The 24,514-nt window shown below is 40.5% G+C and overlaps 1 protein-coding gene across 1 annotated transcript in view; it reads right to left on the bottom strand.

Annotated features, from left to right (window-relative positions):
• The window catches only part of LOC109914257 (ATP-dependent translocase ABCB1-like), a 76,991-nt gene that overhangs the window by 41,973 nt on the left and 10,504 nt on the right, over positions 1 to 24,514 (bottom strand). The window contains exons 5-15 of the mRNA XM_020513850.2: positions 22,096 to 22,144; positions 21,639 to 21,830; positions 21,347 to 21,518; positions 17,531 to 17,655; positions 17,267 to 17,441; positions 16,624 to 16,737; positions 11,634 to 11,744; positions 9,297 to 9,422; positions 7,168 to 7,371; positions 4,302 to 4,472; positions 2,978 to 3,139 (exon numbers count right to left, since the gene is read on the bottom strand). Coding sequence (XP_020369439.2) covers positions 2,978 to 3,139; positions 4,302 to 4,472; positions 7,168 to 7,371; positions 9,297 to 9,422; positions 11,634 to 11,744; positions 16,624 to 16,737; positions 17,267 to 17,441; positions 17,531 to 17,655; positions 21,347 to 21,518; positions 21,639 to 21,830; positions 22,096 to 22,144 — 1,601 coding nt within the window. The remainder of the gene's footprint in view (positions 1 to 2,977; positions 3,140 to 4,301; positions 4,473 to 7,167; positions 7,372 to 9,296; positions 9,423 to 11,633; positions 11,745 to 16,623; positions 16,738 to 17,266; positions 17,442 to 17,530; positions 17,656 to 21,346; positions 21,519 to 21,638; positions 21,831 to 22,095; positions 22,145 to 24,514) is intronic.

A 24,514-nucleotide genomic window follows, 5' to 3' on the forward strand; every position in this document is an offset into this window, starting at 1 on the left:
CTATTATTGAGAAGTTCTATCTGTAACCCTTCAATAATCTATAATGAAATATTTGCTTCCTGACTCACACTTGCTTGAGAGGAATTATTGTTCTCTGCAAACTTTGCTACACTGCTTGCTACCTCTTCATCTAAGTCGGTAAGATAGATATGAAATAGTTAATGTTTCAGCACTTATCCATGACTTGCAACCTGCTAAAATGTGCTCTTAATCCTTACTTTCTGCTTCCTGCCCATTAAACCATTTCTATTTTTAAAAATTTCTGTCATGGGATATGGGTGTCACTGGCTGAGCCAGCATTTATGCCCATCCCCAGTTTCTCTCGAGAAGGTGGTGGTGAGCTGCCATCTTGAATTGCTGCAGTTCATGTGCTGTAGGTAGACCCACATTGCTCTTAGGGAAGGAATTCTATTCAGTACCATATATGCTAATATCTTACAAACAATTTCATGATCACCAACTTGAGTTGGGATGTTTTCAGGGTTCATATTAATATTGCATTCTCTGTTACAATGGAAACCAATTGATCTAAAATGGAAACTTAGATGTATTTCTAAATTCATGGCTGAATATGAATGTTGCTGTTAAAAACAACATTTATTGACTATACCTAACTGCTTTTTTGAAAGGATGTTGAGCTGTCTTCTTTACTGTCACTGTCATTTTCTTTTTCACTATCCATACATGGGATGTGGTCATTGCTGGCAAGGCCACTATTTGTTGCCTATCCCTAGTCTCCCTTGAACTAAATATTGGCAACAGCTTTTCCAGAATGCTGCTGGTCAGGAAATGCCAGGATTCCAAAATACATTCTTACTTTGTATGTTTAAATCTACTTCAAAAATTCACAATTCTCTCGATTCGTGATGGATTCGTGGTAAGTGAATTTTCACAAAATCAAAAGCTTACAGTGTCTGAAGCCATTATTTTTCCTTGAATAATTTACATTCAGGAAAGGTGAGGTTTAAAGTGTCTAATCCCTGCTAATAGGTGTGGGGCTCACTGTAACTAGCTGACTTGTGCATATTCATTAGGGGCATCAAGTCAAATGCATGGTGCTGCTTATGTTAAATGATAGTTGCATGTTGTCAGTGCAACCCATATTCATGAAATGCATGCATCAGCTGGGAGTTCAAGATCATGAGGAGTCAGTACTACTTAAAGACAGCCCAAATCTCGTAACAGGAGGTGCATTGAGGCTGCAAGAGAAAAACAGGTTTTTTTTATGAAAGAGTGAATCTCGCTCTCGAATACTTTAAGGAATGTCTGAAGATGCATGAAAGTAAGCACTAATGTTTTCTGACAGTGCACTGAACTGGAGGATGTGGAGAGAATGACTGACTTTTTGTATTCAGAGCAGACATGAAACCCTCCAGACAAATGCTCAGGAAGCAGGGGGAAGAAATAAGAGTGGAGATGATTGCAGGGAGGGTCGCTCTAAGATAATAGATGAAGTGGAGGAAGAAATGTAAAAGTATGGTATGAGTTATAAAAGTGAGTTTGTTCATTTTTAACTGATAACTTAACTGCCTTATCCACTACTTAAATCATTACACCCACATCAATCTCTATCAATCGGAAGCCACTCCTTTGATTCATGTGCTCTGTCTCATCATCACATACTTAGCCATGCTGCAAGCTATAAATCCACAACTTTCAGCTCACCCACTCTGACAATTGCTCAATATTGACACCCATAAGCAATACTGTCCATGTCCTGCTTTTCGGTCACATTTGTAGCGAGAGCAATTGTCAAATTTAGTTGACTCTTGTGAAGTGAAGATTAACCTTGTTGAAAGTGAGGAAAATAGTTGTCTAACATGGCATCCTGCAGTGTTCTGGTCCTTCTTTTCCTCCCATTTCCAGCAACCTGTCTTGCTCTGCATAACTTCTATTTATTGCCTCAGTCATGCACAATTTCCAAAGGAAGCCCTGAAAGGCCACACATAGCTAGTAGAAATCTATTTAGGCACAAGCTTTTAAATGAATAGAAAAGTATTTCAGCACAAGCCACACCTTATACAGTGGACATTCAAAATGTAGCCCATTGTAGGAAAGCTCCAAAAGTACATATAATTACATCAGCAGCAAAAAATAGCTTGCATGTAGTTTATGACCCCTTTGAGATCCTTCATTCTAGTCAAAGCTGTACTCAGCTATGTGAAGTTAAAACTGCATTGTGTGTTTTGAAATTGGCAGTGATGGCATCAAACTAGCATTGTGTGTTGGTTTGTGTCATGATCTGCCTGCTTTGCATGCTGCTGTTGGTTAGCTGAGCATCAAGGTGCCTTCTGATACATCTCTTATCATGTATATCGCAGATTCTATTTTAATTCATTCAGTGGTTATGTAGCACAAGATATTGGGCAGTGTGTGGTCCAAGTTATTCCTCACCATTCATTATGCTGATGTGGTATGGTCTCATGGGCATGATTCATACCAATATGATATCAAACACATGAATCACTATAGTAATGATATACACATAACTCCTATTGAGGGGATACTATACACGTAAATCAGAACAAATTAATATTGTGGATGCAAATCACACTGTAGTGTTAATATATCTTATGATGAAAACTGTAACAATATTGTAACTTCACAGTATTGTCCCAACTGACTCATACAGTAGCCATGTTTACCACAATTAATACTGCCACAAAACTAAACACTAAAGTGAAATCAAATTTTATAATTTAATTACTTTAATTGAAACACAATAACACATAAATAACATATAATTAAAGTACTTAAATATAAATAATATAATGTCAGAAGGAGAAAAATGAAAAAAAATTCAAGTTTTCAGTCCTCCTTCATGCATCACACAAACTACTTGCTAACAACACGTTGCTTTATTGGAAAATGTTCTGTAGACTCTCTTGTTATTATAAAGATAAGATAGCACTTGTGTTTTTCGGTTACATTTATTAAAGTTTCATTTTGAAATATCCCCCAATAAAGAATAAGGTACCTGTGCCAGTACAAGTGAATGGAAAACTCCATTTTGCTGCATCAATTCTGCATGTGTCCCCTGTTCCACTAAAACACCATTCTGAAAGCTTGCTATCATGTCTGCAGTCCTGATTGTCGACAGACGATGAGCAATCAAGATCGTAGTACGACCTTTACTTGCCTGTGGAAATTAAAGAAGGACCTCTGGTGACAAGTTATTAGTTTTTCAAGTGTTATTAGTTACTTATGTAAGAATTTATGGTTTGATATTAAAAATAACTTGGACAAGAAAAAACAGGCACTCAAATCATTCTGTTCAGGCGATTTCTCCAGGGGTCGATATTTGAATCTCGATTGGCTGCTCGGCTGGTTTGCAATGCAGAGTGATGCCAACACCATGGGTTCAATTCCTGCACCAGCTTAAGTTACTATGAAGGACTCTCCTTCTCAGCCTCTCCCCTCGCATGAGTATGGTGACCATCAAGTTAAACCACCATCAGTCATCTCTCTCTAATGAGAGAGCAGCCCTATGGTTTGGAAAGACTATGGTGATTTTTACACCTCAAAGTAGATTTAGCCAACTTCCCATATCTAGAAATGCACGAGGCAGACTAAATTACAGGCATGCAGGCCATTATCTGTGGTTTGCTTTTTCCTGAAATAGGTCACTAATTTGAAGTCAGAGGCTACAGCTTGAGGAGCGCCACTCCACACCAAAAGCATCACCATGCCTGACCCAGAGACTCTTCTGCTCTTACTGCCAGCTATATCTGTGTTGTAAGAATTTGTAAGTTGACAGGCAACCTATTTGGTGACTTATGAAAGCACTTTTCAAGGCAATCACGTCTTGCAGGGCAATTCAAACCTAAAGCCTCTATCTCGGAGACATCAATACCATCCTGGGTGCCAGAAGACCTCCAGAGTAAATAGGGCAAAATAAGATACTTCTGATTCTATACCAACCATATCTAGAGAGCACATAAAAAGCATAGGAAATAAATTCTGACAAGAGTTCTAAGATTGCCATTCCCAGACAATTCCATTGCAGGGAGTTAAAGGGAGGGAAATGTTGTAAACAACATATGGAAGTTACACTGTGCAAAGACAGGACAATCTCGAATGATCAATTGATATTTCCCAGTTTTTATTTTGATATTTTGCCTTGTGTTTTCACAATGTTTACAAAGTAATTGTTCAGTTATTTCCAGCACAGCATTAAAGATTCCCTACAACTACTTATTGCAGAGTGGATATCAATCACTGCATAATCTGCAGATGCATAATCACAATTTTCTTGTTTCTTTTGCCTAACAAAAATGTCTGGGAACTAAAATCAAATGTACCTTATCCAATGCTGCTTGAACCACAGCTTCACTCTCTGTGTCCAGGGCTGAAGTAGCTTCATCTAACAAAAGGATCTTGGGATTACGCACCAGAGCCCGGGCAATTGCAATTCTTTGTTTCTGCCCTCCACTCAGTTGTGTACCTCTCTGCCCAACAAGAGTGTCGAATTTCTGCAATAAAATACAAAATATTAATCATAGACGGTCTTCACTGTAGAGAAATTGAATCAGGAATCTTTGTTTCATTTGGTTAGCTCTTGAAAGACAGCAGTGTCATTGAGGAACAACTATTGAAAAATAACAATGCATTGTGGTAACTGCTTGCACAAGTGATCAATCCGCAAAGGAATTTCACCTAAATTCTTCAATTCAGGCACATTGTCATAGTGAGATAGTAAGAACTGCCAATGCTGGAGTCAGAGATAACATAGTACGGAACTGGAGGAACACAGCAGGCCAGGCAGCATCAGAGGAGCAGGAAAGCTGATGTTTTGGGTCAGGACCCTTCTTCAGTAATGGGGCTGAAGAAGGGTCCCGAGCCGAAACGTCAGCTTTCCTGCTTCTCTGATGCTGTCTGGCCTGTTGTATTCTTCCAGCTCCGCACTGAGTTACATTGCTATAGCAGTTATGCCAAACAGACACCACACATTTCCCCTAAGGGAGGACTAACAATCCCTTAACTATCTGTGTATCCTTGTGGTGCAGTGTGTGATGCTGATGCAGCAAAGGCCAAAAAGGAAGGGGAAAAGGTGCAGCTCAAAAAGATCTTATTCTTTCTTTTTCCTCTTTGCCTTTTTCTGTCTCTGTCTGAAAAACCTCATTGTTCCTTTCTGTGAAATAACATCGACTCTGTTTAAGTTCTGACATTGTTTATATCTCCCACCTCCATGTTTTCCCAAGCAAATTTTCCTGATGCAAAGTAGTGATGAGGGCAGTTCATTATTCCACCTGCAGAGTTTTAAATTAGTTAATGAATTCAGTTTGAAAATACATGATCATGGCTTCATAGCAGTGGCAGATCAGGTCCTCCCTCAGATCAGCAGTCTGTATGGCTCAGTTCAATAAAATTTCAGGCATGAGACAATTTCTAAACAATGGATCAGCAGTGGCCCCAGCATGGGTATTGTTGTGGTGCCCTATAGGTGGAAGGGCAAGAATTACAACAGAGAGCAGAAAAAAAAATCCAGATCTTAATCCAGATCTAGTAGGTATGACAGGAGATGTATCAATGCAATGAAGCATGGGATATTTTTGGAACTTCAGTTACCTTATAGTGGCTTTTGTTCGTGGGAATTCTGATGGATGACAGATATTACCCAGTTTGGGCTTTATTTCTGACATCAGGATATACAAGTTATATGTCATAGAGTCATAAAGTAATACAGCATAGGAACAGGCCCTTCAGCCTAAATTGGTCCATGCTGACCGTGGTGTCCACTCACACAGTTCCAATTGCCCGCATTTGTTCCATATCCCTCTAAATCCTTCCCAATCATGTAACTATCTAAATGTTTTTTAAATGTTGCTATTGTAGCTGTCTCAACCACTTTCTCTGGCAGCCCATTCCATATACGCACCACTCTCTGTGTTGAGAAGTTGCCCCTCAGGTCCTCCTTAAATCTTTCTCCTCTCACCTTAAACCTATGCCCTCTAATTTTCAATTCCCTATCCCTGGGAAAGAAGACTATATGCATTCATCAGATTTCACTGATGTTTTCCTGCCATATTGCATCCTACACAAACAATAAATTGTTCAAAATCCCAGCATCCATCTTCCACCTTACATAAAGTTTTCTTGCCTAGCACTCCTTACACTGCTAACAACCGTTGCTCCTCGTTCACGGGCATTTTGAATGCAATACCCTCTACATTGTTGTTACAAATCCCTCCATGGTGCCACTTCTCAGTTGGCATCTTCTGGGCCCAGAGGTAGGAAAGGAATTTAATTAGGCAGGAGGTGGCACCAGAACCCTGCTTGTAAAAATCTTAAATTTATTAAGTTTGTCAGTGGAAGAGTTTCACACTGGCTCAAGTCCTGTTGACAGTCCCAGTTCTTGTTTCTTGCCTTTGTGGGAAAATTCAGTCCCACAAATATTGCAACATATGCAGTGCATTGAATTAACGCTTGAATACTAAACCTGCAGGTTCCACTGATTTCAAATATGTACTAAATCTAGTCCAGCAAATAGGCTTTTCTTATTAGCACCGACTTGGGCCAGAAAAGATCATAGAATCCCTACAGTGTGGAAACATGCCCTGCAGCCCAAAAAGTCCACACCGACCCTCAGAGCACCCCACCCAGACCCATCCCCCTAATCTACACATCCCTGAACACTACGCGCAATTTAGCATGGCCAATCCACCTAGCCTGCACATCTTTGGACTGTGGGAGGAAACCGGAGTACCTGGAAGAAACCCACGCAGACACAAGGAGAATATGCAAACTCAACACAGACAGTCACCTGAGGGTGGAATCAAACCCAGGTCCCTGGCACTGTGAGGCATCAGTGCTAACCACTGAGCCACTGTGCCACCAGATTGATTTACTTTCAAATATTGCAATGGATATTTTGACCATGTTATCTGGTTAAAATAAACTCATATTGATTAACTTGCTTTTCTCTTTACAGTTCCAAATAAGGATCCTATCACTGGTTGAGATATAAAGGAGACACTGGCTTTATGGAAAAGTAATTGGCAAATAGTTGCATTGTCACTGTCATTGCCATTTTGCCAGATGCAATGAAACAGCAATTAGTTTTGTTGTGCCTTGTTCAATTACATCATAAGCACAGAATAATCAAAACTTTATCAGTTATGCTTGGATGAGGAGATCATCCTTTTGAAGATTGAAAACTTCACGTACATCAGGAAGTTTCATGATGAAATCATAAGCGTTTGCTTCTTTTGTAGCCATCTCAATTTCTGCATCTGTAACATCTTCACGTCCAAATCGTATGTTTTCAGCAATGGTTGTAGCAAAAAGTACAGGCTCTTGACTGACCACGCCAATGAACTTTCGAAAATGCCTGATATTTAGTGACCGTATATCATGGCCATCAACTGTAATCTGGCAATAGAAAAGACATTTTCTACATTGTAATATAAAACAGATTACACATTCCTGCAACATAATTGCTTATCTAAGTTTAGGAATATTTATCACATCGGCTAAAGTAACAATGTATGCCGTTTGATTAGAAAACAACCTGACAATGGGAATCAAGATGCGGAAGATTTGCTGTTATTTAAGTATCAATACAGATCTAAAGTTAATCAGCACAAAGGTAACTGCAACGCTATTCATTAGTTAGGCCTGTTCCTGTACTGAATGTTCTTTGTTCTATTATTCCTTTGGGACACTGAACTATATCATTTTTGGAACAAATCCAAGGATGTTAGATGTTGACCTTTGATATTTATAGGTAGCACAAACTTCAAAGGCAAAGAGGTTGACGAAGGTAACACCTTGATCATTTTCACACCGTGGCAGTGGAGTATGTCTCGGTTGTATTATGACCAAGGAGAAGCCAGGTGCTTTCTCATCCTCCCGGGTCAGAGTGAGGGGGAGCTGCATCTCGGTAACAAGTTGGCAGTGCAATTTTTATTTCCGATGCAGTACCATTCTCATGAGGGCTGATTGCTAGGCTCTATCCATAAAAGTCAAATCAGACCAGTTGGCCCTGCCTTTCACAAAACAGTTCAATGTCCCTACGGAAAAATCAGCCAAGAGCAACCAAAGTGGAATATCACGGTTTTTTAAAATGTTTTTCGAATACGTTTGTGTGCTGATCGCAATAATTTTGATCATGGGTCAAACATGGGTCAGAATGGTGTCAAGAGATGATTAATTGGGCGTAATGAGGGTATTCACTTTCATGTTGGTGTGGAAGCTAACAAGCTGCAATCAAAACTTTACTGGGACCTATGGAATGGGGTGGTTGAAAGATCATAGAATCCCTATAGTGTGGAAACAGGCCCTTCAGCCCAACAAGTCCATACCAACCCTCTGAACAGCATCCCATCCATACCAATCCCCCACCCCTTTATCCTGTAACCCACCTTATCTACACATCCCTGAACACTATGGGCAATTTAGCATGGCCAATCCACCTAACCCGCACATCTTTGGGCTGTGGGAGGAAACCAGAGCAACCAGTAGAAACAGGGAGAACATGCAAATTCCACACAGTCACCCGAGTCAGGGATTAAACCCAGGTCCCTGGCACTGTGAGGTAGCAGTGCTAACCACTGAGCCACTGTGCTGCCCAAGCAGGGGCAGGGTGGTGGGGTGGTGGTGTGGGGGGGTACATGATAACACCTCTACCAGTTTGTTTTTATTTGTTTTATTTAGTCATGGCATGTGGGTATCACTGGTTGGGCATTACCCTTGAGGGGGTGGTGCTGAACTATCTCTTGAACCACTGCAACTCATACCCTGTAGGTAAACCTATAATGCATTAGGGAGGAAATTCCTGGAAATTAATACCCAGCAATACTGAAGGAATGGCAGTATATTTCCAAGCCAGAATGGTGAGTGGCTTGGAGGGGAACTTGCACGTAGTGGTGTTCCCATGTATCTGCTGCCCTCGTCCTTCTAAATGGAGATGGCCATAGGTTTAAAAGGTGCTGTCCTTGGAGATTTGGTGCATTTCTGAAGTGCATTTTGTAGGTGATATACACGGCTGCTCCTGAGCATCAGTGGTAGAGGAGCTGGAAGTTGGTGGATGTGATGCCAATCAAGTCCTGGATGGTATCAAGCTTCTTAAGTGTTGTTCGAGCTGCAATCATCCAGGCAAGTGAATGTGAAATGTGACCAATCAAAACTAGCAGTACCAAGAGCCATCAATCCTATAACTTTTACACAGTGCACGCAAGGCTCAAGCAACTATTTAGGACAATTGATTACTTTGTTAATCCATTTTAGGTTATTTTTGAGTTAAATGGTTCACAATGCATAACCATTTGGAGAACAGAGATTATCCAGTTTCTCACCGATCCTTCCTGGAGATCGTAGTATCTCTGCAGCAACTGAATGGTTGTACTTTTTCCACAGCCGCTGCTTCCCACCAGAGCTACCGTCTGTCCGCTCTTAATCTTCAAATTCAGGCCTCTTAAAACCTATAGAAATATTCAAAGCAATCAATAAAAGTTTAACAATGCTTTATTCTGAAAATATTAGTAATGCGTCGGAACTTTCAATTTCAATGCATTGCTGATGGGCTAAAATGTTTTAACATAACATGACGTTCAATTGAAAGCCACTGAAAAATAAAATATTCTAAACTGCCCAGGGGTCCAGATGTTATAGCAACAGCTCATGTTGAAATTTTCATTGAGCATTCAAGAGGGTGGATGTTGAATGGAAGTTTCAGGCTGTCTGTGGCATTTCCAGGATTGGACCTTATCAAAGAATTAATGAAGCAGCACAACTGCCATCTCGAGATTGATTTCTTGGTGTAATAGTTGGTGTAAATGTTTTCAGTCGGCTAAATTCTATAAGGTGTTTGTGTGATATGTTAAGGGATTTAGCCTGTATTTTCACCTTCAAGATGGGAAGCTCAAATTAGGAAATTTGTGAACTCTGCAGACCTATTACAGGTTTCTTATCCTGCACCAGTGAAAAGTGGCTAGTGACAATCCACCTTCAGGGGATTGATAACATTTTTCATAAAATTACAAATGTAGAAATCTAAGCGAAAGTTAAAAAAATGTGCTGGAGATGTACATGCAGTCAGTCAGCGCATCTAAAGAGGGTCATGTAAGAGTTCAATGTTTTGGATCACCAGCTTCTTCTCTTTACAGGCAGTGACCTATATTTTGTTTTGAACAATTTTATGTTTTTGTTTTTGATGACTGTATATGGATACAGTAAGATTTTTAAAAGAGAGAAAATGCAAAATTAATTCTAGTAATCCAGTCAATTAAAACACTTCGATAAAGGAATTACGTGTCGGGCATGTTCCAGCTTCAATCACTGGTCTTTGCAACTGTTGAAATGGTAATGGTTATGTTGCAACTTGTTCAAAGGAAGTGTCCAAACTCCCCAAGCTGTTGCCTGGCCAATGACTGTAGCACGGTGGCTCAGTGGTTAGCACTACTGCCTCACAGGGCCAGGGACCTGGGTTTGAATCCAGCCTTGGGTGACAGTGTGGAGTTTGCACATTCTCCCTATTTCTGTGTGGGTTTCCTCTCATAGTCCAAAGAGGTGCAGATAAAATGAATTGCCCATGGTGTGCAGGTTAAGTGGATTAACCATGGGAAATGGGGGGATGGGGTGGGGTCTTGGTGGGATGCTCTGCAGAGGTTTGATGCAGACTCGATGGACTGAATAATCTCTTTCTGCACTGTAGGGATTCTATGGTTTTTTTTGAGAATAGCACTTGTGTGAACTGCATCACTCTCATGCCTAAATAGTCATTCTAATGGCTAAATTTTGGAAACTAAGAAATCAAGTTAGCTGCATACAAACAGCTAAGTCTGAAAAAGCATTTCAGGCACAGAGCAAACTTTTATAACATAAGTAACAAAGTATGAACAACTGAATACTTCCTTGCTTAATTCTTAACTTCAAATAGTAATTTTAGCAATCTTCTGGGTCCTGCTGTGTTATTTTTGACAGACCAGTCTACCAATATACATAAAAACTTATGCTGCTTAAAATCATAGAATTATAAAACCCTACAGTGTGGAAACAGGCCATTTGATATATTGAATCTGTACCAACCCTCTGAAGAGCATCCTACACAAACTCACCCATCCCCCTACCTATCCGTGTAACCTTGCATTTTCCATGGGTAATCCACCTAACCTACACAGTGCTGCACACTATGGGCAATTTAACATGGCCCATGGTTCAGTGAATCCCTTTAGGGAAAGAAATCTGTCATCTTTACCTGGTCTGGCTTACATGTGATCCCTGTCGCTGACTCTTAACTGCCCACTGGGAAATTAGGAATGGGTGATAAATGCTGGCCTAGCCAGAGGTGCTCACATCCTGTGTGTGAAAAAAATCCACCTAACCTGCATATATTTGTTTAATGTAAGTATTCTCTCTTTCTATTAATGAAGCCAAGTGTTTTGCAAGGACTGGCTATTGCAACGATAGCACAATGGGGCAACACAATAATGTAGGCTTCAAAAGTTACCTCAGCCAGCACAGGGATCAAACCTGTGCTTTTGGCATGATAATGCAGCACACTCTAACCAACAGAGCTCACTGGTCCTTGCATAATTTATTTTAAATATTAGAAATGCATTAAAATCAGAAATACTCAACACATTTTCTTTTCATCTGAGGTTCGTTGTAAGTATGAAAAAAAATTCTGATACCTTTACATCTGGTCTTGATGGATAATTAAAATGCACATTCTTAAATTCCACTATTCCTTTAATTTGATCAGGCCTATATCCTTCTTCTGAGAAACCATCTATGGCAGATTTCTTAAAAGGGAAACCAAAACAAAGATGATCATATAATGTCTGAAGGCAGAGAATAAGTCTTAAAAATTATCAGTAATTTGAGGCTAAAAAAATTTCTATTGGAAAGGAATCGCAACCACTTAAAGCACAGACTCTGAAATGAGTCTGTGGATTATTTGCAGCAAAACACACTAAACAGTCAGAAATTTTAGAGACTTTCACTATAGCTTTTTTAAAAACATTAATTACACATTTTTGCAACGTTATTTCCACAACCTCAGCATTCTATCCTATTCAGTCTTTCCTTCCTTGTATAAGCTTTTGGGCTTTTAAATTGAAGCTTATTTTCCTCTTGTCACTGCTTCAGTTCATATTTATTTTCAACCTCTCGTCGGTGGTGTCCTTTGTTGTGAACCTTGACTTTTTATTTCAAGGACTTGGCCCTTTTTCACACAATTAATGGAAAAGAGCTACTTTCATTTACAGTTTTCTCATCCAGGCAATTCTGCTACATTTTTCTTTGGCCTCAAACTGGCACTGACAAACAAGCAGTATAATCACTTCTCCACTTTATTTTCTGTTTGAAGTGCAACTCACAACTTTGCCCTATTTTGTTCATTGAGAATAGTAACTTAATGCTCACATTTTGGACCTGACCCTGTGATTTTAATGCTTCAAAATATTTTAATAACAATCTATGCTTTATTCATTTCTAGGTTAACAAATGTCCTTGTTTTGATTTAGCTCAAGCATATCCAAGCAATATAAAGTAACCTTTATTCCTATCCTTTTCAGGCTGTGTTTTAGTTAACCATTAATTACCTATTGGCATATGATCATTACTGCTGTGAAAAATTAAGTTTTGAAAAATGAAAATCGTAGATTAGCTTTATTCTGTAAAGGATTCTTAATGTGTTAACTTTTCTTTGAATTATTTCTACTTTGCAATGTTGATGGTGTCATCATGGTTAGTTTGCTGGACAAGTGATGTAAAAGTCTAGACAATAATGCACAGACTATGGTTGAAAATTTAGTTTGTCCTTTCCTTGGATAAAGCATGGTAGATGTCATATGCATCTTTCACAACAGAAGGAGTCTTCACACTATATAGTAAAGACTATTGTACAGGCACCTCGGGACCCCATCTGAGAAAGATCTCAGCCATACATTCTGTGCTCAGTGTTCTTAGCAGCTAGGCAGTCAACCCATCAATCCTTATAAAGCGTGCTGAAAGGACCAATTTCGGGTGGTCCACAAGATTAATTCTTTGGACACTTACTCCAGTTGTACCTTTTCCCAGCTGCTATTGGTTCTGGAGAAGTGTCACCGGACTTGAAATGTTAACTGCTTTGTCTCCGCAGATGTTGCCAGACCTGCTGAGTTTCTCCAGCAATTCCTCTTTCTATTATAGTTATACTTCATGGCTTAAGGACAGAGTTGAATGCCGAACAATTCCACCCCCCCAACCCCATCCCCATTCTGGATATTTGCAATTATCCCTTTGCCTTTTCTTTGAACTACCATTATTAATTCTGGATTTTCTACCATTTTCCATTTTCAAAATCTAGTCATTTTGAGATGTGGAGCAGGCATCTTCAATTGTAGGCTTCCTGCCCAACCACCCAAAACTTTGTTGGAGAACGTATTCTGCAGATCACAATAGCCCTCAAGCTGGTTTACTCTGAGGGGCATTCATTGGCTGGAGATGGGACTAGTGCCCCACATTTTGGAAGAAGGACAATCTCAGAGTGCTGATGGCGAATCTGGTTGCTACAGTCCCAGCACTTTCAGTGGCAGCATAGTCTCTGACTTGTGGACTAGCTAAGTGCAAAGGTCTTTATACGAAGGAAGATCAAACATTGGGCAGGGAAATGGGGCAAGGGATTGGGGAGAAGAGGGAGGGGTCATGAAGCCGAGGCCACAGACAAGGTGAGGGTTCTAATCTCTGAGCGGTGGGGGGCACCTTACCCTGAATTCCACATATCTGCCTTCAAACTGAGGCTGACCAGAAAGTGACAATGAACTGGCTACTTTTGAGGGTAGAGAGAGCAGCAGGAAGGCTACCCAGTTAATCCGAACAGGCCTCCCTCCTCCAGGCCCACCTACAAACGCACCTGCAAAATTCTGCCCATGGCTTGAAGTAAATCACCATCTGATCAAGTACCTTTCTAATCCTCTCTGAAATGTCTCTGTACTCTCTAAAGTAATTCCATTGTTTCCCAGACTAGTCAAAACCACAAATTCACCATACTCAATCTATGGTTAAATCGGAACTTTGGTAATGGTGAATGGCAATCCTTTGAAGATTTGGGCAGTATTATTTGCACTTAGTTTGTGTACATGTCGGTGGGACTATTTGCAGGTCTGGTATCTGAATGACAGAAGGAAGCTTTTCTGTAGTTCCTGCCCAGATTCATGAAAGTAGCATTTTGCCTCCTGGTTCTTTGAATAATCAGAGAGGGTGAGTGGCATGAGATACTGGTTTTGTCAAAGGAAGGATTTTTAATTCCAGGGACTATGACAGGGGTTGAACGCAACATTCGAACCTGGATTTTCAAGGGTTCAGCAACTATAGGAATGCAGGGGAGGCTGAGGAAGTCTGCACCTGGCTCTCTCACTGTTAGTTGGTGTGATCTAGGGGTTATGTGACCTGAGGAGTTACAGTGAAGTAAGCTTTCTCAAGGATGGGGAGAAGAGGACCAGCAAGCAAGCTATGTGTGACAGTGACCAAGGAAATTTGGCATGAGGAGTGTAGTCCCTTCCATTGAGACAAAATGCACCAAGAGGATTCTAGGCTGCAAGAGGTCATCACAGTGGAATATTATAACATGTACAGGTGTCAAGCCGCATACTGTGACTTTCCCAGCATTCATCTGCACAGTAACCTTCATGCAAGATTCCTTACATCTTCATTTTTTCCTAATTCAACGGGCACCTCATATCCCCATCTGATCAATCAGTACTTAGGATATCTCTCAGTCCACTGCCCCCTTGTACCTATGCCTCACAATCACCTTCTTGAAATAGCATTCCTTTCTCTCCACACAAGCAATAGTGAACACTCATACTTGACAACAAGGTGCAGGGCTGGATGAACACAGCAGGCCAAGCAGCATCATAGGAGCAGAGAGGCTGACGTTTCGGGCCTAGACCCTTCATCAGAAAAGGGGGAGGGGAAGGGGGTTTTGAAATAAATAAGGAGAGAGTGGGAGGCGGATAGAAGAGGGATAGAGGAGAGGATAGGTGGAGAGGGAACAAACAGGTCGAAGAGGCGGGGATGGAGCCAGGAAAGGTGAGTGTAGGTAGGGAGTTAGGAAGGGGATAGGTCAGTCCAGGGAGGACGGACAGGTCAAGGGGGCGGGATGAGGTTGGTCGGTAGGAGATGGAGGTGCGGCTTGAGGTGGGAGGAGGGGATAGGTGGGAGGAAGAACAGGTTAGGGAGGCAGGGACGAGCTGGACTGGTTTTGGGATGCGGTGGGGGGAGGGGAGATTTTGAAACTTGTGAAATCCACATTGATACCATTCGGCTGCAGGGTTCCCAAGCGGAATATGAGTTGCTATTCCTGCAACCTTCGGGTGGCATCGTTGTGGCACTGCAGGAGGCCCAGGATGGACATGTCGTCTGAGGAATGGGAGGGGGAGTTGAAATGGTTCGCGACTGGGAGGTGCAGTTGTTTGTTGCGAACCTTTTTGTCTGTTTTGGCAAGGAGGGTACACAACTTGGGAAAAAGCAGAGACCTAGAGTCTGTGATTGGAGAGAAGGAGGATAGTTTGTTGATCCTCCAGTTACAGATGCCTTATCTACCATTAACAATGCAATCCCACCTTGCAGACTGGAGAACTTAAGGCTTAAAATATATCGTAATGGGCTTCCTAATCATCTTAATTCATTATCTGAGGGATCAAGGGATTGTCCACTGCTCTTTAATCACAGTAACCTGGAGGCCACCAGTGTGATGTTGGGATCCTGATGACAGTATCTAGGGATTTAATTCCCTGCACTCACCCAATCCTAGCTCTCCTTTACTCGGAAAACTCACCCCATTATGTTCATTTTTTTCTATTCAAATTAAAGTCTAATTGAAGGAAGATAGGCAAAGCTAAGCGTAGAATTCTAATGACTTTAGGAAGATTGAAATAGTCATCTTTGACTTAAAACTAAAAGTCCTAAGATTCATCCTGGTATCTGTATATATCAGATCTATACAATAATCAGACCGTTTCAGTGAAAATTCTATCAGTGCACTATTTTCTTTTTCACTCTAGTCATGTACATCCAGTCATTGTGTACAAAATACATTTTCATGGATTTGTATGCTCTGGCTTAATAAAAATCATCTGCTATTCCTTAATTGTTTCTTAGTTTACACGGTTCCATTTTGAATCAATCTCTGGCTGCATAATGTGATGGCATCAGCAAAGTTTTGATACTCATATCCATACCCTAAATGAGATTGACACTTTTTTTTCTAAAGCAAGATTGAATACCATTAGCAAGCATACTTGAGCCAACAAAAATCTCTCATGGAATGGTTTAAATGTTGCAATTTTCATTATAAAACTGCATTGCTTCAAAATATATAAATATTTGCTTTATTTTTGCAATAAATTTTTTTTCTACTTGTTCTATGAAGGTAATGTTTAACTTTTTAAACTTTGTTTCTTTTACTTCTTTGTACTTAAGTTTTTTGTACCTAGGTACCTTTGTACCTAAGATGGTGCATGTGTGGCAACATTATGCACTTTTCACAGTACTCCTTTACTTCTGTACTTGAGTACACGTGATAATAAAATCTAATTGTAATTAATCTAAAACTTCTCCAATTTTTTACATTGATTTAAACGCTACCATTTTAACATACAGAAAAGCGGAAATACAATTTCCCAATTCCTTCTTTACCTCATCTAGTATTTTATAGATTTCATATGCCGCTCCTCTAGCATTAGAGAATGCTTCAATATAGGGTGCTGTTTGACCAATCGAGAATGTTCCAAAGGTAACACAGAAAAAAATCTAAAATATAATTGAAAGAAAAAGGACTCATAAAACATCTCAAGTATGGCATTAAAGTATCCGTTTCTGAAAACTGGTGTGAAAGAGAGAATATTATGATTGATTCCTTTGAAGGAGGTGACAAACTGGTAGTATTGAATCAGCAACATATGACATACTGTACCCAATCTCCTTTATTTCAATATATGAATGCATAATGGATGGAAAATCTTCAACTTCCACCAAATTGACAATTCTCTTCAAAATATGTATTTTAAAAATAATGCAGCAAAACATTTGTAGGACAACAGAAGGTTGCCATTTTACTTTCGTCAATCTGCATGCATTTCCATACAGCACATGATACAAAGAAAGACTAACAGAAGAATGGAAGCACTACTGTTGAGATTAGGTAAATATTCAAATGTGTAAGAATGAATAGACGTACAGACAAGTTAGGTTTTGATTATAAATCCTCTTATAGTTGGACAGCTATATCATTAGTATATAGGCTGGTTTATGGGATGTTAACTAATACTACTGTACTTACAGTGAGAACTGTTCCAATGGAATACTCTGAGTTCTCAAGTACCAAAGTAGTTCCATACCAAAATCCAATTCCATAAGATCCAAATATTATAAAGTAGGCAAATCCAACAGACAGATTGGCAGTAATAGCCTTCTTTATACCAATTTTCTTTGCTTCACCTAAATTGCTATGGTACCTTAAGAGGTTATGAAGAGAGGAGAAAAATAAGCCTCACAATTGAACATGAAAGACTGGTTGATTATTGGCAATAGTCACCATACAGACCTTTCAATCTCTTTCTGTTGACCTCCAAACGCCATCACCGTTCGGATTGCCCCCAACACCTCTTCTGCAACGGCTCCAGCTTTTGCATAAGCTGTCATCTCTAAGCTGGTGAACGACACTGTGAGCTGAACACAGGAAACACTGAAGCTGATGTAATGAACATACTTAGTCTTAAAATATTTGAATTTGGTGTAAATTATAGAGCAAGCTAATGACAACACTGCATTATTCACTGTGAAATTAAAACAGGCTATAATATTATAAATTAGTGCAAAAGCTTGCATATAAAAATATCGAGAGAGCCCTTTGCAAAACAAGGGGGTGAATTTTCCAGTTCATGTTTTATTGAGTGAGATTCATAGTACCCAGTCTACCAGAACTTGCAATAACTTATTGAACACGATCTTCCATGCTTCACCTCATTAGTTATGTGGCTGGGTTCTTTGGTGTCTTGGAGAATCTCACAGCTGGAGAGGCAGATGTATTCACCATTGTTGAGACCTCATGTCACTGACACCATATTTAAAGCTTAGCTGCACATCACTTCAGGTAAGGAGCAAGTTACTGCAAATGCTGGAATCTGTACTGAGATCTCTAGCCTTTTTTGCTTTCAATCAATGAAGCAAATGTTTTCATTACTTGAGGTGCTGTAAGCCAGGATCTGCCTGTCGTCCTGTGGTGCTCTGCCATTATTATAGGACACAAGGCCCAGAGAGGAAAGCTCTCATCCTGATTCCTGGACAGGGGCCTAGAGATGCTAGATGGGATATAGGAGAGGGGGGCTGTCATTTATCCTGCTGCGGAAGGCCACACCACTAGACACAAACAGCCTGGACCCTGAAAGCATCCTAGGTCATTCCTGGTACCTGAGTTAGCAGAAATGACCATCAGTACAGAAAGAAAGTCAATGTTCTTCTGCACCCCACAGGACTAAGGCCAGAATCCTTAATGTTGCCTTATCATTCACTGTCACCAAAACTCACAGACCACAAGTCTCGCTACTGCGTGATGTGGAGATGCTGGTGTTGGACTGGAGTGGACAAGATTAAAAATCACACGACACCAGGTTCTAGTCCAACAGCTTTATTTGAAAACACAAGCTTCCTCCCTAACTGACTAAAGATTCAACAAGAGATGGCTAGTTTTAGGGTTGTTACCTTTCTGCTTATAAATTCTGTGTCTCATACCCTCTCTCTCACACTACACCTGAGGAAGGACCTGAGCTCTGAAAGCTTGTGTTTTCCAATAAACTTGTTGAACTCACTATTGCATGTAGCTTGTCCATTCAATGGCTCTCTTACACATCAACCTCCCAAACTACCTACCCTTTCTACCTTCAGTGCTTCCTTCTTACGCACTGCTGATGCACGACCACCTCTCCTGCTTCTACATTACCACTCTTCCATCCACTTGCATCATATTCAGTCCCTCTCTTTATCTCACTGGGGGAACTGACCAGACTGATGTCTCCTCTGCACCCTGACTGATGCTCTAATCCCTGAACAGGTTGCCTTGACCTGCAGCATTGGGCATTTTTTGGTCTGCAATCAGATGAGCCCCATGACTGATTGTGATCATATTCCGTGACTGACTGTCCTTCTTCTTGACTCCACTAAGAACTGTTCCCCTTTGATTCTCACAGATGTTCATTTATTTGAAGTGCATTTGCCACTTGATCTGCTGGCACATGCTGCAAATGTGAGATATGATGTGACACGGTGCTGCACAGAGACATTTCCATCCCCCTGACTATTCAGTGGTTCCATCTGTAACAAGATCATTGACTCTCCCTCCTCTCTAAAAAGCAATGCAAGCCACAAAGTCTGGCAGACCCCAGGTTAGTACAAAGTGAGTGAGTGCTAAGAGTTATAAGACACATTCTGTGTAATCAACACTTCTCCAGGCACATAAGAGGCACAGCTGACACTTCACGGCACATACAAGTATATATTCTTACATCTGTGGTATTTAAGCACCACTCCACCCGGATTAGCCTCATCACATCATAAACCTCTGTCCAACTAGTGCTACTCTTTCCCCACTGTCCAATGTGGCCCAGCATTTTCTCAATGTTCAGTGTGGGACCATCACATACTTTTATTCAGTAATAGCAAAAGTGAACATAAAGCAAATTAAAAGCTGCAATTATAACTAGGAAGAGAACAGGACTGTGTGTCTTTCAAGCAAATCTACAGTTAATGAATGCTCACTGCACACAGCTTTCATCTACTGGGATAAGATATCAATTAAGTCCAGCTTGGCTGGTAGTGTTTGACACTACATTCCCCTGTCATACAGAAAGAAATATTCTTCCTGCTCAGTGTTATCTCTGCTCTCAGAAAACTTCTTCCACTCTCCCAACTCTTCAGGACTCATCACATCCACTTTTTGCTTGCCCTGCGTGTGCACAGCACAGCGAGCTCGGATTATGTGGCACACGATGTCTGGAGTGTACTGAAGGAGCCAGCTGCACAATAGTTCAATGCAGTTGACACGTCGATGGCCATCTTTGGGTGAGGCCGTAGCCATTTTCCATTTGCAATGCGCACTTTCTAGTCAATTGAATGTGGAAGACAACTCAGGTCATGCTTGGCCCAGTGGATTTCAGTTTCAACCTTTAAACAATGGCCATGATAAACTTCCATATCCCTTTCTTTCTCGCACTTCGTGGCCAGCCAATTAGAATTGATCCTTTGCATGTTCCCACACTCCTCGTGGAATTATATCTGTAGCTCTCAATATTACTCCCGAGTCCAGGTCATGAAGTTTAGTTATTTCTATCAATGCCTGCAACATTTCTTTTTCTGTGAGGCCAGGGTTATTCTGACTGTCAATGACCACCTACTCTTCCTGCAGTAACCCAGACCCTCCTATGCACTATCAATCCCCTATCTTATGTGATGAGTTTCCTCCCATTGTCTGGTTTGCTCCCTGGATACTGCCTACAATCCTCAGAATTGTTTTCTCCAACTTCCCCACCACAGCAGTGTCCCTTGATAACTCCCCTCGATTTTCATTTCACTGATCCCAGGACTATGGTAACATCTACTAACCTCCAATCCCCATCAACTTCAAAGCACAGCCCTAAGTGGGGATTGACCAGATTCCTGACTGATTTGCATGCAGCTCCTCGACCAATTTAACGCCCATGACTGTTTGCACAGGACCTACATTGCTGACTATGGTCCACTGTGGATGATACAGACACTTTGATTGTCTCTGCCACAAACAATTTTCTAGCCCCTGGACTGAGATGTGGTAATCCCCTTGACTTATTGAACCAGAACCTCTTGACTGACAGCTGTCCCACCAGATGTGGCTGGGGACTACTCCCCTTAGACTTTGAGACATGGCCATTTAGTTAAAGCCCATGCATTGTCTTTGCCACCTATTCTGCAGGCACATGCTATACATGTGGGATTGGCACAGTACAGTGGTGTATAGCAACCTGTTCACTTCCTGAACTGATCATTGCTGACAACCACAGCAAGTTGCCTGGCTTAGTGTCTGCACTAAACATTAAGGCAAGACAGAAGTACTGTGAGCCTTTATCCTCTGGCTGAAAGAGCTAAGGGTCAAAAGGCAAGGCAAGGCAAGGAAGCTATGAGCATTGAAGTAGGCACAAAGGGAAGGTTGCAAAAACACGGCCTTCCATTGAAATAACAGACTAAGAATATTTTGACCATGTGTTGAGAATTCAATTTATATCTAGGCTTATATCACAAGTATTATTGACATGATTTTATTTGTGGTCTGTTCTGTTTTATTCTTGTACTTTATAGGTTTCCTTAAGATTTTTATGGTGTTAACACTTACCTTAGACCACAGAACAGCTGATAATGCAAGGAGAGGGCTGGCAGCCAGAATTACCAGAGTTAGCTTCCATCCCCTTGCAAAACCAACTATTACGCCTCCGGCAAAAGTTGCGATATACTGGAACAAAAGTCCAATCTTATCCCCAATTCCCTCGTTGATTTTGTTGATGTCACTAGTCATTGAAAAACCACAATAAATTTCAGTAGAATAAGATGCTATCATTAACAGCAACAGTCATTTTCAGCAAAAATGCACTTATCTATCTTGTTTGAAAATGTAATATAATTATTACGCTGTTAGACGTGTATTGAGTTGTCCAACTGGGTTAACATCAAACCATCCAATCTCTCTTCTCAGTAAAGTGTGAAAAAATAGCTTTCGAAGTCTTCTCGTCTGTCTTGCTGAAGTCAGAACCCAAAAAGAAACTTGGATGTAAGCACATAGCAGTGCTCCTGCTCCAATTGCAACATAGTAATAGGAAAACCTAGGATGGAAGCAATGAATGTTTTGTTTCTGAAAATATCAATTGCTCTTCTATAAAACTAAGGATTCCAATTTTTTGTTGTTTATGTTTATAATATTTTTTAAAATGAACATCTGAGAATTTGTAAAGTCTGCAAGGAGACCTGTCACTTTATTGTATAATAGTTTCTACTAATTCAGTGTGGTAATTTCAGAAATGCAGGACAATTGCATATATATCTCTATATTACAATATTTTAAAAAGTATTTTTTACAATTGCACTTACTTAGCCATTTGTTCTTCAAAGGGCATGTCATCACAGTCTGTCAAATTTACTATAATAAACAACGATAAAAATACAATTACATTGCAGAAAATGTAACAGAAATATTTATTTATGATAATATTCTGTCTACACTGTGGCCTAATACTTAATTATGTTGAATCATGTTACATCATGTAATGTGGAGAAGTTCCTGACTCTGATCGCTCTGAGCAGTTGACCTTGAACTGGTGTTAGAGGCTGCCCTTCATTTACTCTCCTGGAAAACCCTGAGCAAAGAAAATCAAAATTTGATTTTTCTGAGGCGTGCTCATAGCCATGACAAACCTCCTGCCATTGTGTCTGCATTAAACAGTAAGACAAGACATTAGAACATAAGAACCAGGAGCAGGAGTAGACCATCTGGCCCCTCGAGCCTGCTCCGCCATTCAATAAGATTGTGGCTAATCTTTCCGTGGCCTCGGCTCCACTAACCCACCTTCTCAGCTTAACCCTTAATTCCTCTACTGTTCAAAAAATTATCTATCTTAGCTTTAAAAGCATTCAATGAGGAGGCCTCAACTACTACACTGGGCAGGGAATTCCACAGATTCACAACCCTTTGGGTGAAGAAGCTCCTCCTCAATTCAGTCCTAAATCTGATCCTCCTAATTTTGAGGCTCTGTCCTCTTGTTCTAGTTTTGCCTGCAAGTGGAAACAACCTCCCTGCTTCCATCTTATCTATCCTCTTCATAATTTCATATGTTTCTATAAGATCCCCTCTCATTCTTCTAAATTCCAATGAATATAATCCCCATCTATTCAGCCTCTCCTTATAAGCCAACCCTCTCAACTCCAGAATCAACCTAGTGAATCATCTCTCCACCCCTCCAGTGCCAGTACATCCTTTCTCAAGTAAGGAGACCAAAACTGCACACAGTATTCCAGCTGTAGCCTCACTAGCACTCTGTATAGCTGCAGCATAACTTCCCTGCTTTTAAACTCAATCCGTCTAGCAATGAAGGACAAAATTCCATTTGCCTTCTTAATTGCCTGTTGCACCTGCAAACCAACTTTTTGTGATTCATGCACAAGGACACTCAAGTCCCTCCACACTGCGGCATGCTACAATTTTTTACCGTTCAAATAATAGCCCCTTTTACTGTTATTCCTACCAAAATAGACAACTTCACATTTATCAACATTGAATTCCATCTGCCAGACCTTCGCCCACTCACTTAAACTCTCTGCAAAAATCCCTTCAGAATCCTCTGTACTCTTTGCTCTACCACTCATTTTAGTGTCACCAGAAAACTTTGACACATTACACATGGTCCCCAACTCCAAATCATATACATAAATTGTAAACAATTGCGGTCCCAGCACTGATCCCTGAGGCACTGCTTGCCAACCAGAAAAGCACTCATTTATCCCCATCTTTGCTTCCTGTTAGTTAACCAATCTTCTATCCATGCTAATACATTGCCTGTAACGCCGTGCACTTTTATCTTTTACAGCAGCTTTTTGTGTGGCACCTTGTCGAATGCCTTCTGGAAATCTAGATATACCACATCTACTGGGTCGCCATTGTCCACCGCGCTCATAATGTCTTCATAGAATTCCAGTAAATTAGTCAAGCATGATCTGCCTTTCATGAACCCATGCTGTGTCCGCCCAATGGGGCGATTTCTATCTAGATGTCTTACTATTTCTTCCTTGATAATAAATTCAAGCATTTTCCCTTCAAAAGAAGTTAAGCTAACTGGCCTATAATTCCCCAACTTTTTTCTACCTCCTTTTTTGAACAGTGGCATCACATTAGCTATTTTCCAACTGCTAGAACTGCCCCAGAGTCCAGCCAATGTTGGAAAACTACAACAAGTACATTTACTATTACTCCCATCATCTCTTTTAGTACCCTGGGATGCATTCTATCAGAGCCAGGAGACTTGTCTACCTATAGCTCCATTAGCTCTCCCAACACGACTTCTTTCGTGATAATGATCATATCTGGGTCGTCACCTACCTTAGTCTCTTTGTCATCAATTACTGGCATGTTATTCATGTCCTCCACTGTGAAGACTGACACAAAATATCTCTTCAATGCCTTAGCTGTTTCCTTACTTCCTGTTATTAAATCCCCCTCCTCATCGATAAAAGGACCAATGTTTACCTTAGCCACTCTTTTTCATTTTATACATTTATAGAAACCTTTGCTCTCTGTCTTTATATTCTGAGCTAGTTTAGTCTCATAATCTATCTTACTTTACTTTATAGTCTTTTTGTGGCTTTCTGTTGACCTTTAAAGTTTGCCCAGTCTTCTAGTTTCCCACTGGTCTTTGCCACTTTGTATGCCTTATCTTTCAATTTGATGGTCTCCCTTATTCCTTTAGACATCCATGGCTGATTATCCCTTTTCCTACAGTCCTTCCTGGTATATACT

Source organism: Rhincodon typus, chromosome 2 (assembly GCF_021869965.1).
Source record: "Rhincodon typus isolate 14 chromosome 2, sRhiTyp1.1, whole genome shotgun sequence".
NCBI classification, from domain to species: domain Eukaryota; kingdom Metazoa; phylum Chordata; class Chondrichthyes; order Orectolobiformes; family Rhincodontidae; genus Rhincodon; species Rhincodon typus.